The 15,785-nt window shown below is 34.8% G+C and overlaps 1 protein-coding gene across 6 annotated transcripts in view; it reads right to left on the bottom strand.

Annotated features, from left to right (window-relative positions):
• VPS37A (VPS37A subunit of ESCRT-I) overlaps window positions 1–15,785 on the bottom strand; it is a 91,853-nt gene that overhangs the window by 69,990 nt on the left and 6,078 nt on the right. For 5 of the 6 annotated variants that reach the window (XR_004272003.1, XM_032288363.1, XM_032288360.1 and 2 more), the window contains 2 exons: window positions 2,474–2,548; window positions 382–496 (listed from right to left, as the gene is read on the bottom strand). Coding sequence is in view for 5 of the 6 variants with exons in the window: in XM_032288360.1 (XP_032144251.1) it covers window positions 382–496; window positions 2,474–2,548 (190 nt within the window). In the remaining variant the exon portion in view is untranslated. Of the gene's footprint in view, window positions 1–381; window positions 497–2,473; window positions 2,549–13,630; window positions 13,653–15,785 lie in introns of those variants that run through there. The other variant, XM_032288362.1, reaches the window with a different exon arrangement.

The raw sequence follows: 15,785 nt of genomic DNA, 5'->3' as shown, positions 1-15,785 counted from the left end.
GTCAAGAATTAAATAAAAAAGGATATTAGGAATTCACAAGCTGTAACCTTTTTTATACAATCGATATTATAAATATCTGGTAGTTAGTAAACAGGTTAAAAGTCCATTTAATCAATAATGGTGTGAAATATTTCCATATTTGATGATTTACAGTAATTTGAGGGTTCAAAGGTAAATAGTAGAGTATATGTAAGTTACAATCTTTCACAATCAGCCATATCACATTCTAAGAATGTTAAGGCATAGTCTTAAATATTCAATTTTTAAAAAATTCCCCACGACAAAATGAAACTTTAAATGCACTTCAGATTTCTAAAATATTTAGTAGAAAAGTAATACACCTATTGTATTACCCCTAAATAAATTATCCCATATACATACATTGTTTACTAATGGAGAGGTAACATACACTCCTTGTTTATCCATTAAGTGATGTCGTATTGGTGGATAAACACTGATCACTGGTTTTTCCTGAGGAAATTGTGGAGGAAGCAATCTGATACAGGTAGAACAGATGAAAGACAAAAACGAAGATAACAAAGGTACATTATACAGTCAAACTCTTAAAATAAAGTTATTTAAAAGTAAATTAAATTTTCACACTTTGATATGGATTATTTAGCAATAAGTGCTCTATTACGGTGTTGTCTGAAAATACATATAAAAAGAAAATTTGGTAATAAGACTAGTTATTCAACACAGTAAACTCTTATGTGAAATATGGACATGAATTATAGAATACTCTTCACATCATGCCCATTAGTTGCTTTCAAACACAATACACCAAGCTATACAAAATCTTAGGTAAAAATTAGATCAGCCATTTGTATCAGGTGAACCATACTAGTCCAGTCTGGTTATTTATTGGACCACAGGTTCTAGTCATATAAATTTCCTGTGGTTTTTCTACTTTGAAAATGTTGTCAAGGCTGGGCGTGGTGGCACATACCTGTAGTCCCAGCTACTTGGGAGGCTGAGGCAGGAGAGCCACTTGAGCCCAGGAGTTCAAGACCAGCCTGGACAACACAGTGAGACCCCCATCTTTAAAAAAATAAAGTAAGATAAAAACAAATAAAATGCTGTGAAGCATTATTTCACTATTTATTGTACTTCTAAAGAGTAAGAGGATAAAATGGAAAGTAGTAGGATTGAAATGTAGCTATCATCAAGACTTGGTTCTACATGGCTCCCTTCTAAATGCCATAAATGATACATCTCTCCCAACTTAGAGGTCAATCACATGGTTTCAAGTAAAGAACAGTAAGTTTTTAACACCAAAAAAAAGTGCAAATTTAAACCTTTTTGAAATACTACAAAACCAAGATTAGTGAGTGAAATCTTTAAAACTTAAAAATGAGAGTTTACTGGATATAAAACCATGTTTTCCAAATCTCTAAAACTCAAGAATATTTTACTTTGAATTGCCTCTTTGTTCCCCTGTTGGCTCAGAAAACTATTTGTTAGTAGCACTATTGAAAAGAAAACTGGGTCCTTTTTGGCCTCCTCTGCTCAGCTCTACCTGGGCATTTGATAAGAGATAAAACTACTTCATTTACATAGTTGAAGATTTTAAAACTACTTTGGCAAAAAAGGCACTAAATGGCCTTTGGAGCCCAGACAATCTAGGTTGGTTATCTTGACTATGCTCTTAATCACGTTTCTGTAGTTGCCCTAACTTGCAGGGCTGCTGTGAGGATTCAAAAAGCTCATATATAACAAGTTAACATAGCAGTTATATATTCATGCTTTAATTCACTCATTCAACTAGTATTTAATAAGGCCTCCTAGGTACGGGCACTATGCTAGGCAATGAGAATGTGAAAGTGAATAATTTCAAGTTAGGTGCCTTCTTCTCTGGCCTAAACACTTGTTCTAGCAAAAGCCACTTAATGCAACTTGAGGTAATCACAATCTCTTCACACTACATCCTCATTGCTGCATTTAAGGCTAAATAGCTACTTCAGCAATCACTTTGTCCAAATTTTTGTAACTTAAGTAAAAACCTGATGATTATATTCTTAACTTTTTTCATAAAAATGATCAGCAAATCATATCTAGACTTGAACTTTCCAGTTGATGTAGTATTATCTGTTGCTGAAATTTGGAATATTTTAACTTGTTTCTGATTTAAAGGTGAATCTATCTCTAATGACCATACATATATATATATATAAATATATATCCCCTTTGTCTTTTATCACTGTTCAGCCTACCTCCAGCGAAGATTTTAGTGCTAATCAATAAAAACAATTATAGTACTAAGAAACAGTATTGCACATTTTTATTGCATTCCTCTTCTCTAGTTTCTTAGTGACAGTTTTCAAAAATTTTTATCTCATTGAATTGTGCACTATTTTATAAATTATTTGAAATAAGTTCACTTTTAAAAGCTTACTTCTAATAACTAAGAAATAAAACAATAAAAAAACTGTAAGTCCTTTTAAATGAGTAAGTAGGATAGAATTCTACTCACATATTAATGTTAATTGTCAAGTTGTTTATGGTAAATGGCAATCTGTATTCCACATCTTTCTGTATTTCAGCTATACTGTAAGAGAAAATTTAAAAAAAGCTTACCCAAAGTCATGAAACCATTATGGTTAAAAACAAATGTTAAGTGCTGCCTTTATTTTTAATCACAGAATCAGGATTGCTGGCATAACTTGTATCTTGAGGGGAAGGAAAATAATCACAGTTGGAAAGGATCATCAACTAAGTAAGCAGTAATAGTCTGAACCATCCAGGGGAAGGGGATGTTGAGGTAAAGAGGCAAGAAAAAAACCTCTTCATTAATGCTAGATTGATTTACCATCACTCTATCCCATTTATCATTTGCAGAAGCAATTGTGTGCTCTCTGGTTAATAAAGGTCGGCAAGCCATCTGGGTTCTGATTCTAAGTGCCACTATCCAGCTATATAGACAGCTGGGGAAGTCTGGGTCTTAACAGCTTGAACTTAAAAGTCTAGGTGAGATGTATCCTACAGTCTTATGACAGAGGCTGCTGGCTGCTTTCCAAAAACAGTTACCCCCTTCTTTCTAAGTAAAGAAGCCTGATTTTATTCTGGGTAGCAATGTTCTAGTTCTTATAGGTAGTTGTTGCTATAGATTTAACTCTCAGCCAATAGAATGTACAGGGAAGCTGTAGGGAGAAATTCCAGGAAAACAGCTTAAACAAAACAAAATAATAGACAATTGATATCAGCCCATTTTGCCCTTCCTGCCTTCCTTCTACTTCCGCCTTCCATCTAGGAATTAGACTTCCAATAGCCATTTTGTACCATGAGTGACCCTTAGAATCGAAGGCATGCACTAAGGAAAGCTAGGCAGAAAGAAGTAGCCTGGGTCCTTGATGACAATGACATTGTCAAACTCTGAATTTTTTTTTTTATATGAGAGAAAAATAAACTTTTATCTTGTTTTAGCCACCATTCTTGGGTCTTTGGTACTGACAGCTGAATATAATTCTTGCCTTATAAGTCCCTGATACTAACACTCTACATTCATAATTTTGTTTTATTGTTATTTGCAGGCATACATTATTATAACTATAGTATACCAAACAAGTCTTTTAGGGGCTTTACTTGAAATTCTACCAATATTCATGATATTTCCAAGAGGGAAAATGCTAAGTAGTATTAATGAGGTGAAGTTGTAGAGAAAGCTTGATATTCAAATGGACATGAAACTTCTTCAAGCATGAATACCCTTCAAATGCCTGGCATATGAATAACAATTTGCTTTTTGTTCTTTCGGATGCTTCATCTAATAGCTTTATAAAACCTCTTATTTCTGTCCATTTCTGGTCCTTTGATAAGAATCCAGCGTCTAGGATATGTAAATCTCAGATAGCTTAAAAGATTCAAAAGTGTTGGGATGGCGTTACAGAGAAACTATAGACGTAGATAAACTTTCCTCTCTGACATTCTAAGGAATGGGGTTATCATTTAGAAGAAACAATTAAAAAACGACTCAAACGGATACTCACTAGGACTTGAACAATTTTTATGGAAGTTTCTCTTTGGGAATTAGTTTTGGACTGAAAACCTCCTCCACTGCATGAACAACACATAATCAACAGAATGGCCTAAGTTTTTTATTCCTCTACATTGTTTTAGAACCTTAAGAGGTTATTGCTCAAGGAAATAAATACTAGTCACAAAAGCAACCACCAGTTCAAAGTCAAGTACAGCATCTTAGTGATTAACAGCATTGCCTCTCAAGTCAGTCTTCCTGGGTTCAAATCCTGTCTCTACCATTTATTCACTTTCATGGGTACATTAAGCCTTTTCTCTCAAAATGGGGAAGGCGGATGTTAAAAACATCTAACTACCTAAAAGACTTGTTAAATTAAGGAAAATAACGCATGTAAAGCCCCAACATAGTATCAGGCAAATAATTGTTCCATAAATATTAGCTATTATTAAATAGGCAGTTAGAACATGCAAGTTGGTCCCTCTCTAGATTTATGGTATTAAGGTTTTTGTTTTTTGACAGGGAGTCTTGCTGTGTTGCCCAGGCTGGAGTGCAGTAGCAGGATTTCAGCTCACTGCAATCTCTACCTCCTGGGTTCAAGCAATTCTCCTGCCTCAGCCTCACAAGTACGGGGACTACAGGTACATGCCACCATGCCCTGTTATTTTTGTATTTTTTTTTTTTTTTTTTTGTAGACATGGGGTCTTGCCATGCTAGCTAGGTTGATCTGGAACTCCTGACTTCAAGTGTTCCACCTGCCTTGGCCTTCCAAGTTTTGACTCATCAGTTTTTCAAACATTGTTTAGATTTTTACAAAAAGTTTTCATTTAAAACATACTAAAATAAATTTGATTTAAATAATTTTTATTTAAATAGTTAGAAATGTCCAATTCATTTTCTCCAGTTATATGGCTGACAGTTACTAAAATTTTTTATGAGTTTTCTTCACAAACTAGGTATCACAAATAACAGAAGGTGATACTTATAATATTAATGACAGTTGAGCCATCAACAAATTCCAAAACAAGTTAATCATGGCAATCTAGAAATGAATTTGATTAGCTGCATTAGATAAAACAATAGGTATGTAATTGTTTTAATTAAAACAGGAATCATTTCCTGAATATTCATCACCAATGTGATTTTGAATATGTTGCTATTTTTAATAACTTAAAAAAAATGTATTCCAAAACGTTCATTCTCATTGAAAAAAGGTTATCATATCATCAAAAACTACTGTTAACATATTGCTGTATAATCTTCTAAACTTATTTGTACATTCATAGCCTTATTTAAAACAAAAATATAATTATACTGTACATCAATTTTGTAAGTTCGTCTTCCCACTTAATTGTGATTGTCTTTCCAAACCAGTAAATGTTATTTTACAATATCATTTTTAATGGTTGCATAATGTTCTAGTGCATGGTCATACTATTATTTAAGGTATTTTCTATTAATAGATATTGAAATTTTTCAGTTTTTACTCTTATAAGCCATGCTTTGATAAACATTCTTATAGCCATAGCTTTATAATGACAGTGGTAGTATTTTCAATGTAAATACACACATACATATTTTAAAGTAATAGTTTAATCACACCACAAGAGAAAATTTAAATGACCTATAAATTAATAATTATTTTTTCTAGATTCTCTGGAAGAAGAGAATTACTATGGTTTTACCTCAGTGACTGAATTTGTTGGGGCTAAATAAAGCTGTAATAACATATAACTTTGTTATTAGAATATATGATTAATTGGTATCCTCATTTCTTTGACAGTCCCCCAAACTGTAAACAAGTAGATCTTAATATGCAAGAGAGACTTTCAGTTCCAACAGGGTGGTGTAGAAGCAAGCTGGCTTCACTTAACGCCACAAAAAACCAAGAAGAAATATGTAACACTGAGATTTGCTGAGTGTAGGATGGACTGTATTTCTTGCTGAGAGCCACAGCAAGGAAAACCGAGCTGGATCCCCAAGTGGAAAACTGCTCAGGGTGTTCCAAAGTAGTGAACAGTATGTGTATATCATATACCAGTTAAACTAGTTTTTTAAGCACAGGATATGTGACCCTGCCCCTGTGGCTCCCTAGTGGAGAATGCTTTCTGGTTTGTCTTTCATCAGTGGTAAGCAGGCACCAGCTAACTGCCTAGTTTATTTTTGTTCTATGAGGAAACACAGAACACCTGTTTGTTAATAATAGTCACCTGTTTAGAGAGAATAAATACACAGGTCAGAGCCTGCAAGAGGCTCTCAGCCCAGAATACTGTTAGCCCCCTGAGGCTCTAAGCTCCGAGGGCTGCTAGCCCCAATAGTCCCACTATGTACTCTATTTGTGGCTGTTTCTTAATTCTTTCAGTGTCACCTGGGTTGGGGTCTCTACACCCAAGCTGGTCTTGGCAGAGATTTACACCAGCAACATCCCAGAACTCAAATATGAGGATCGGTCACTTCGCAGGGCCACAGAGAAGTGAAAAAACTCTGAGCAGATGGTAAGAGAATCAGACTTCCATATTTGTGATGCCTCTCCCCACAGTCTTCCCAGCACCAAACATGAGAAAAATTTCCCTTCAACCCACAGTTTCTACACTGGAAAAAGAGAGATTGAGGTGGACAATCAGCTTCCCCACCATTCTAAGTTTCCTGCCAGGAGACTCATCCCTGACTCAACCCACTGGAATCATCATGAAGACTGAAGGGAGAAATATCCCTGAGGACAGGCAGAGACAAAAGGGAGAAGGGGAGAAGCAAGACTACCAGCCTCAACCCAGGAAACTGTTACTGAACCGAAGAAAACACCAAATCAGAGTGCCTATTCAGCAGCTCCACGTTGCAGGAGACAGGTTCCACAGATCCCCTGGGCAGGAACCCTTTGCAAGCCTTCCTACACTGGTGAGATACCCTCTTTGGGAGCTCCCCCATTAGAGATGGGTAGTGCTCCAGTATTTACTAGACTAAGGCAAAACTGGGTTTAAAGTGCCACTGGGAAGCAAAAAGGAGATAGCAACCAAATAGTGGCCTTTAGGCAAATATATTCAATAAAACCAAAACAAGCCAGAGAGAGAAGACTAGAATAAATAACAAATTCTTCAAAGTAAAGGCATAAGTGCACATCTGCAAGAAACAAGAGCAAACAGGGTGTCTGACTTCCCTAAATGGACAAAGCAAAGAACAAATGACTGACCCTAATGAGATAATAATATGTGAGATCTCTGACTAAGAACTGAAAATAGCAGTTCTAAGGAAACTCATCGATCTCCCAGATAAAACAAAAAATTCAAAAATTTATCAGAGAAACTTAACAAAGAGATTTAAGTAATAATGAAAAACTAAACAAATGTTGGAACTGAGAAATATGTTTGCTGAACTGAAATTTATTAAAAGCTTTCCATGGCAGAATGGATCAGGTAGAAAATCGAATTAGTAAGCCTGAAGACAGGTTATTAGAAAATACAGAGTCAGAGAAAGAAGAAAAAAGACTGAAAAGAAACGAAGACCACCTGCAAAATACAGAAAATCACCTCTTAAGACCAAATCTAAGAATTACTGGTATTTAAAAAAAAGTTGAGCCAGAGCAATGTGTAGAAAGCTTATTCCAAGAAATAGTCACAGAAAAACTTCCAAAGCTTGAGAAAGATAAAAATATTCAGGTACTGTAAGGTCAGATATACCAAACAAATCTGACATAAATAAGGCTACTTATTTATAAGGGCATATAATAATCAGACTCTCAAAGGTGAAGCACAAAGAGAGGAAACTAAAAGCAACAAGAGAAAAGCAGCAAATAACATATAAAGGAGCTCTAATTTGTCTGTCTGGAAACAGACTTCTCAATGAAAACCATACATGCCAGGAGGGAGTGGAACAACATTTTCCAAATGCTGAAAGGAAAACAAACAAACAAACAAACAAACAAACTGTTCCATCCAAAAATACTGTATCCAGCAAAGTTATCTTTCAAATACAAAAGAGACCCAAAATATTTACCACACTAACAAAAGCATGGAGAATTCACCACAAGACCCGTCTTACAAGAAATACTAAAGGAAGTTCATCAGTCTAAAAGAAAAAAACATTAACGTGAAAAGACAAAATATTTGGAGGCATAAAATCCACTGGTAAAATTAAGTACACAGAGAAACCCAGAATCCTCTAATACTGTAATTATGGTGTGCAATACACTTATAACTCTAGTATGAAGCCCAAAATACAAATCTATCAAAAACAACAATGGCTATGGTGACCTGTTAAGTGATAGGTAATATAAATGTATAAACTGAGACAACTAAAAGTCAAAATGTTGGGGAGAAGGAGTCAAACCATAATATTTTTTGTTCCTATTACCTTCTTTGTGATCTAAGGTAAGTTACTGTCTCTTTAAAATAACTTGTTATACATGTTTTTTGTAAGCTGTATGAAAACCATAGTGCAAAACCCTATAGTTTTGATTCACTAAAAATAAAAAGCAAGAAATTAAAACACACTACCAAAGAAAGTCACTTAGTTACAAAGGAGGACAGTAAGAAAGGAAGAAAGAAAGCGGGAAGATTTAAAACAACCAGAAAACAAGCAACAAAATAGGAGAAGTCCTTACTTATCAATAATTAATATAATGGAATGAATTCTCTAATTAAAAGGCACAAAGTAGCTGAATGGATAAAGCAAAGCAACAAGACCCAAGAATATGTTGCCTAAAAGAAACTCACTTCACATATAAAGACACATGCAGACTGAAAGCGAAGGAGCAGAAAAAGGTATTTCATGCAACTGAAAATGAAAAGGAGGAGGAATAGCTATACTTACATCAAATAAAAGAGACTACAAATCAAAGACTATGAAAAGAAACAAGGTTCCTATATAAAATGATAAAGGGGTCAAGTCAGCAAGCAGATATAACAATTACAAATATCTACGCACCCAAAACCAGAGCTCCAAAGTACATAAAGCAAACATAAATGAACGTAAAGGGAAAGACAGATTGCAGTACAATAATAAGGGACTTTCACCCTACTATCACTAATGCAAAGATCATCCAGACAGAAAATCAATAAAGAAACATCAAAGTTAAACTTCACATTGGACTTAACAGGCCTAATTGAGATTCAATTGCTGCAGAATATATTTTTTCATCATCACATTGAACATTCTCCAGAACAGAACTTATCTTAGGCTATAAAACAAATCTGAACAAATTCAAAGAAATCAGAAATCATATCAAGTATGTTTTCTGACCACAATGGAATAAAACTAGAAACCAATTACAAGAGGAACTTCAGAAACTACACAACCATATGGAAATTAAACAAGCTGCTAAACAACCAATGAGTTGATGAAGCCATTTTAACAATTCTTCAAACAAATGAAAATGGAAATAGAACACACCAAAATCCATGGGATAAAGCAAAAGTGGTACAAAGAAGAAAGTTCACAGCAATAAATGACTACATCAAAAAAGCTGAAAGACTTCAAATAAACAACTTAACTATGCACCTCAATGAACTAGAGAAGCAAGAACCAAACCTAAAAGGAGAAACAAATAAATGTCAGAACAGAAATCAATGAAGTTAAGACTAAAAAATAATACAAACAATCAACAAAATGAAAAGTTGGTTACTTGAAAAGATAATCAAAATCATCCCAAGCCTTTAGCTAGATGGACTAAGAGAGAAGACCCAAATAAATGAAGTCAGAATGAAAAAGGAGATATAACAACTGATACCACAGAACTACAAAGAATCATTAATATGCTAAAAAATTAGAAAACCTAAAAGAAATTAATAAATTCCTGGACATATACAACCTACCAAGATTAAACCATGACAAAACTGAAAACCTCAATAAACCAATAATGAATAATGAGATTAAAGCTATAATAAAAAGTCTCCCATCATAGAAAAGCTGAGGGCCTGATAACTTCACTGATGAATTCTACCAAACATTTACAGAACTACTAACAATTCTGCTCATGCTTCAAAAAAATTGAAGAAGAGGGACTACTTCCAATCTCATTCTACAAGACCAGCATTATCCAAAGAAACAAGAAAAAGAAAAACTACAGGTCAATATTACAGATTAACACGGATGCAAAAATCCTGAACAAAATACTAGCAGACCAAATTTGACAAAACATTAAAAAGATCATTCACTATTATCAGGTGGGATTACCCCAGGAATCCAAGGACAGTGCAATATATATGCAAATCAATAAATATGATGTATCACATTAACAGAACCAAGAACAAAAACCATATGATTATTTCAATAGATGCTGAAAAATCACTCAATAAAATCCTTTATGATCACAACCCTCATCAAACTGGGTATAGAAAGAACATACATCAAAATAATAAAGGCCATATATGACAAACTATAGTTGACATCATAGTGAATGGGGAAAAACTGAAGGCATTTCCTCTAAGATCTAGAACAAGACAGGCATAGCTACTTTCAAACTTTTATCCAATATAATAGTGTAAGTCTTGGTCAGAGCAATTAGGCAAGAGAAAGAAATAAACGACATCTAAAATGGAAAAGAGAAATTAAATTAGCCTCGTTTGCAGATGGCATAATCTTATGCCTGGAAAAACCTAAAGACTGCACCAGAAAAACAAACAAAAATCCTGACAAGCAAATTCAATAAAGTTGCAGGATACAAAATTAACATACGAAAATCAGTGGCATTTATATATACTAATAGTGAACAATCTAAAAAAAAAGCAATCCTAGTTATAATAGTTACAAAGAATATATAACACCTAGAAAACAATTTTGCCTAAGAAGTGAAAGATCTAAACAAGGAAAACTATAGAACCCTGATGAAGGAAATTGAAGAAGACATGTACAAAAAAAAAAAAAAAATGGGAAGATATTCCATGCTTGTGGCTGGAAGAATAAATAGTGTTAAAATGATAACACTACCCAAACAAAATTACAGATTTGGTACAATCCCTATCAAAATGCCAATGACATGCATCACAGAAATAGATAAAAACAAAAACAAAAACCTAATATTTACATGGACCCACAAGACCCTGAATAGGTGAAGGAACCCAGAGCAAAAAGAACAAAGCTGGAGGCATCACACTGCCTGGCTTCAAAATTTACTGCACAGTTACAGTAACCAAATCACATGATACTGGCCTAAAAACAAACACATAGACCAATGGAAAAGAACAAGGAACCCAAATACAAATCCACACATTTACAGCCAACTCACCTTGACAAAAGCACCAAGAACATACAATGGAGAAAGCATGATGTTTTCAATAAATGGTGCTGGGAAAACTGGGTAATTGCATGCAGAAGAAAGAAACTAGACCCCTATCTCTTACCATACACAAAATTAAAAAGAATGGATTAAAGACTTAAATCTAAGACCTGAAACTAGGAAACTACTAAAAGAAAACATTGAGGAAATGCTTCAGGACATTGTTCTAGGCAAAGAATTTTTGTGTAAGACCTCAAAAGCACAGGCATCCAAAGCAAAACCAGATAAATGGGATTACATCAAGCTAAAAACCTACACAGCAAAGAAACAATCAACGAAGTGAAGAGATAACCCCCAAAAATGGGAGAAAACATTTGTAAGCTATCCGTTTGACAAAGAATTAATAACCAGAATACATGAGAAGCTCAAACAACTCAAAAGCAGAAAAACAAATAATGTGATTTTAAAATGGGCAAAAGATCTCAACAAACATTCCTCAAAAGAAGCATACAAGGTGTGGTGGCATGCACCTATAAACCCAGTTACTTGCAAGGCTGAAGTGGGACTGCTTGAGCCCAGGAGTTCCAGATCAGTCTAGGCAACAGAGTGAGGCCGTCTCTGGGGGGGGAAAAAAAAAAGAAAAAAAAGTATCATCTTACCCCAGTTAAAATGGCTTTTATTAAAAAGCCAGGCAATAATGGATGCTGGCAAGGATGTGAAGGATGTGGAGAAAGGGGAACCCTCATACACTGCTACTGGGAATGTAAATTAGTACAACTAATGTGGAGTCTGCTATGGAGGACAGTATGGAGGTTCCTCAAAAGACTAAAAATATCTCTGCACCTTTAGAACCTTGAAAAAAAAAAACAAAAAACAAAATGAAACTACCATATGATTCAGCAATTCTGCTACTGGGTATATTGCCAAAGCTGCACTCTCACGTTTATTGCAGTACTATTCACAACAGCCAAAACGTAATAAATTTAAGTACACATCAACAAATGAATGGATAAAGAAAACGTGGCATAATACACAACAGAATATCATCCCACCATAAAAAAGGATGAAATTCTGTCATTTGCAGCAACATGAGTGGAACTGGAGGTCATTATGTTAAGTGACATAAAACAAACACAAAAAGACAAACACTGCATATGTGAGAGTTAAAAAAGTGGATCTCACAAAGAAAGAAAGTAGCTTGGTGGTTTCAGAGGCTGGAAAGAGTAAATGGGAGGGGAAATAAAATTAATTGTTGGTTCAAATATACAGTTAATGAAAGAAATAAGATCTAGCATTCAATAGATAAGGGTGATTACAGCTTACAATAATCTATTATACATTTCAGTATAGCTAGAAGAGAAAAATTCAAACATTACTAACATAAAGACAAATATTTAAGGTAATAGCTAACCCAATTATACTCACTTGATCTTCACAAATTATATGAATGCATTAAATTATTACCTGTACCCCAAAACTATGTACATCTATTATGTATCAATTTTAAAAGATTTAAAATTGCAATAGAGGCATCAGTTATGGTTAAGATTCCTTTTGCAGAATAAATAATAATTTATCACTTAGTTTATATTTTGTGTAAACTCTGATTTCATAAGACTCACTTCAACTGAACAGCTACCATATACCAGCATCTTGCAAGGAAATGGAAATAGAGATGAATATGATGTGATGAGAAACTCAGGTGACTAAAAAGATCAATTCAAGACAATAATGTCACGCATTTCCCACAGTGTAGGGTAACTCAAGTAATGTTTATAGGCAAATCTTGCAAATAATGTATCTAAATAGACAGACAAATATCCTATCTAAATCTCCATGATTTAGATATTAAAAAATCAAGTTTTTTTATTTTTATTTATTATGAATACATAATATTTATACATATTTATTGGGTACTTGTGATGTTTTGACAGAAGCGCAAAACAGATTTTTAAAAAACAAATCTGTAACAGTGCTGAAAAACAAAAACTACAATGTACAGATAAATTCTGAGGAAACCGTGACAAACAAAAAGATAGGATTAAATGTAAGGAAATGGGTAACATTTTTTAAAAAAGAAGAAGAAAAAAGGAAATACAGAAAACAATCACAATCCAAAACATAAGTTTGAAGCAATTTGAAGGTCCTCTAAGCCCTTGAACCAAGTCAGTGCAAACCAAGAGTTTGGGCGGAAGAGGGTGGGTCAGGAGCATTTCTCAGGGTAATTAATCAACAGGGTGACATTAGTGGAGCAACAGGTAGGCTAGGGAACTAGCCTCTTTTCCCAGCTCGTTCTTACTGATAAACAGTGTAATATTTGCACTCAGATTAACAGAGATAGCCTCTCTAAGCTAGCAGAGAAACCTCAGGAAATAACTAACCTAATGGAAGCTAATGACTCCCAGGAAACCACCTTTTCCAGACGATAACTATCAGCTTGCCCTAACTAAGGACATGCCATTCTTATTCTTCATGACCAGAAGCAGAGTATGGTAAACAGAGTAAGTACTCACAAGTGAGTCAACAGGGAACCTCAAATACAGAAATGAGAACATCATAAAGGATTGAATAAAACAAAATCATTCAAACTATGCCCCAAATTCAAGAAACTAAAACACAAAAACTCAAGGAAACAGTTAACAGAGCAAAGACACTATAAATTTACATACTTACTATCCTCGGAACAAGAGAAAATAGCACTTGCACACACACAGCTGATATAAAAATGAAAAATTAAGAAACTGGAAATTTAAAACAAACAGCTCCAATAAATGGTTCAGTGTTGTTTGGAAAATCCTTCATACTATAGCTGTCTCTTGGACAATGCTGATGCACTTTAGTACATTAAAGACTTTGAGAAATTCCAAGTAAACTGCATGTTTTCCAAATCTGTGTGACATGGACCACTTATATTTTTTTGAATAGAACACATAATAATGACTGCGATGTGCAAAGAGCTATGAAAACACAGAAGAAAGCACCTAACCTAGTGGTGGTGAGATCTTCTGGAAAAAATAACATCTGGGTTACATTTAAAAGTGTTAACACCCAGAAAAGTGAATCAGGGAAATAAAGTATACATTTTAGATGGAGAAAACACTATCAGAAAAGCTTCAGATACAAAATAACACAAGTTCTAAAAAAGTCTCCATATCCCTTGCAATATATATGAAATGTTACTTTTTGTTTGGTATCTTTCCACCAGTCACATCACCATCTTCTGTGACAACCAGGAATCAAGCTAAGGTGGCTGGCCTTTTTTTGACAAGAGTTAGGAAGCTACTGAAAGGAGTAACATGGTCAAATTTGGATTTTAGAAAGATTACTCTGGCAGCAATGTGGAAGAAAAGGTAGAAGGAACAAGACTGGAGGCAGAGAGAATTGTTAGAACTTCATGATAGTAGAAATGGAAGACTGAATGGAAATGGAAGATGGTACAGGTTTTTGGCTTAGGTGAGCAACAGTAGAAAGTTTGGAAGGAGTTCAGGTTTGGGGGGAGGGGCAGATGTGGCTGATTTAACTAGCAATGGAGAAATAACTGACTTACCGTAACTTTTTTTTTTTTTTTTTTTGAGACAGAGTCTCGCTCTGTTGCCCATGCTGGAGTGCAGTGGCAAGATCTCTGCTCACTACAACCTCCGCCTCCCAGGTTCAAGCAATTCTCCTAGCCTCCCAAGTAGCTGGGATTACAGTGCCCGCCACCATACCCAACTAATTTTTTGTATTTTTAGTAGAGACGGGGTTTCATCATGTTGGTCAGCCTGGTCTCGAACTCCTGACCTCGTGATCCACCTGCCTTAGCCTCCCAAAGTGCTGGGATTACAGGCATGAGCCATCACACCTGGCCCATAACTTTTTTTAAAGCAGTTACAGACTAATACTGCTAATGAGAAAATTAACTGAAGATAGCACTTGAGCTGTTAAGATATTTCTTAAATGGTACCATGCTTTATTGTGTCATATACTCTGCAATTTTAAGTCTTAATCACCGGTTATAAATAAACTATATAACTTAATGTATCGAATTAGTTTTCACTTAATTACAGGATTGATATGCATAATTTTAAAGCTTACTATATAGAGCTCAAAGTGCATTCAGAGTCAAAAGTTGACATTCTGTAGATTTCAGTAGCTTCAATGGGCTTAAGGCAAACAGATGTTTGTAGAATTTTTTGTTGCAAATTAATGTTATTTCCTTCCATAAAGAAGTTTTAGTATCAAATAACTACAAGATCTAGGTAACACACATGAATGAAGGCAGCTGCTTCTAGTACAACAGGGAGTAAATTGCAAACTGGTAAATGGGTAGTGGGCAGCCCAGGAAAGGAGATAGTTACTCTTCTGCTTAAATATTGCTATGTGGAAACCAATCTTTCCAGATTTTCCATTTTAAAAGAAGAGTTGGAGAGGACAGGGGGTATAGGGGAAATCTTCATGCCTTTTTAAAAGTTTGCTGTGAACATAAAACTACACTAAAAAATAAAGTCTATTAAATAAAGAAAAATGAGGCTGGGTGTGGCAGCTCATGCCTGTAATCCCAGCACTTTGGGAGGCCAAGCCAGGCAGAGCGCGTGAGCCCAGGAGTTTGACAGACAAGTCTGG

This window comes from Sapajus apella, unplaced genomic scaffold (assembly GCF_009761245.1).
Source record: "Sapajus apella isolate SASKATOON/1434 unplaced genomic scaffold, GSC_monkey_1.0 scaffold21, whole genome shotgun sequence".
Taxonomy (NCBI): Eukaryota; Metazoa; Chordata; class Mammalia; order Primates; family Cebidae; genus Sapajus; species Sapajus apella.
Note: the sequence above shows the minus strand (reverse complement) of the source record. Positions and strands in the feature narration are given on the sequence as shown.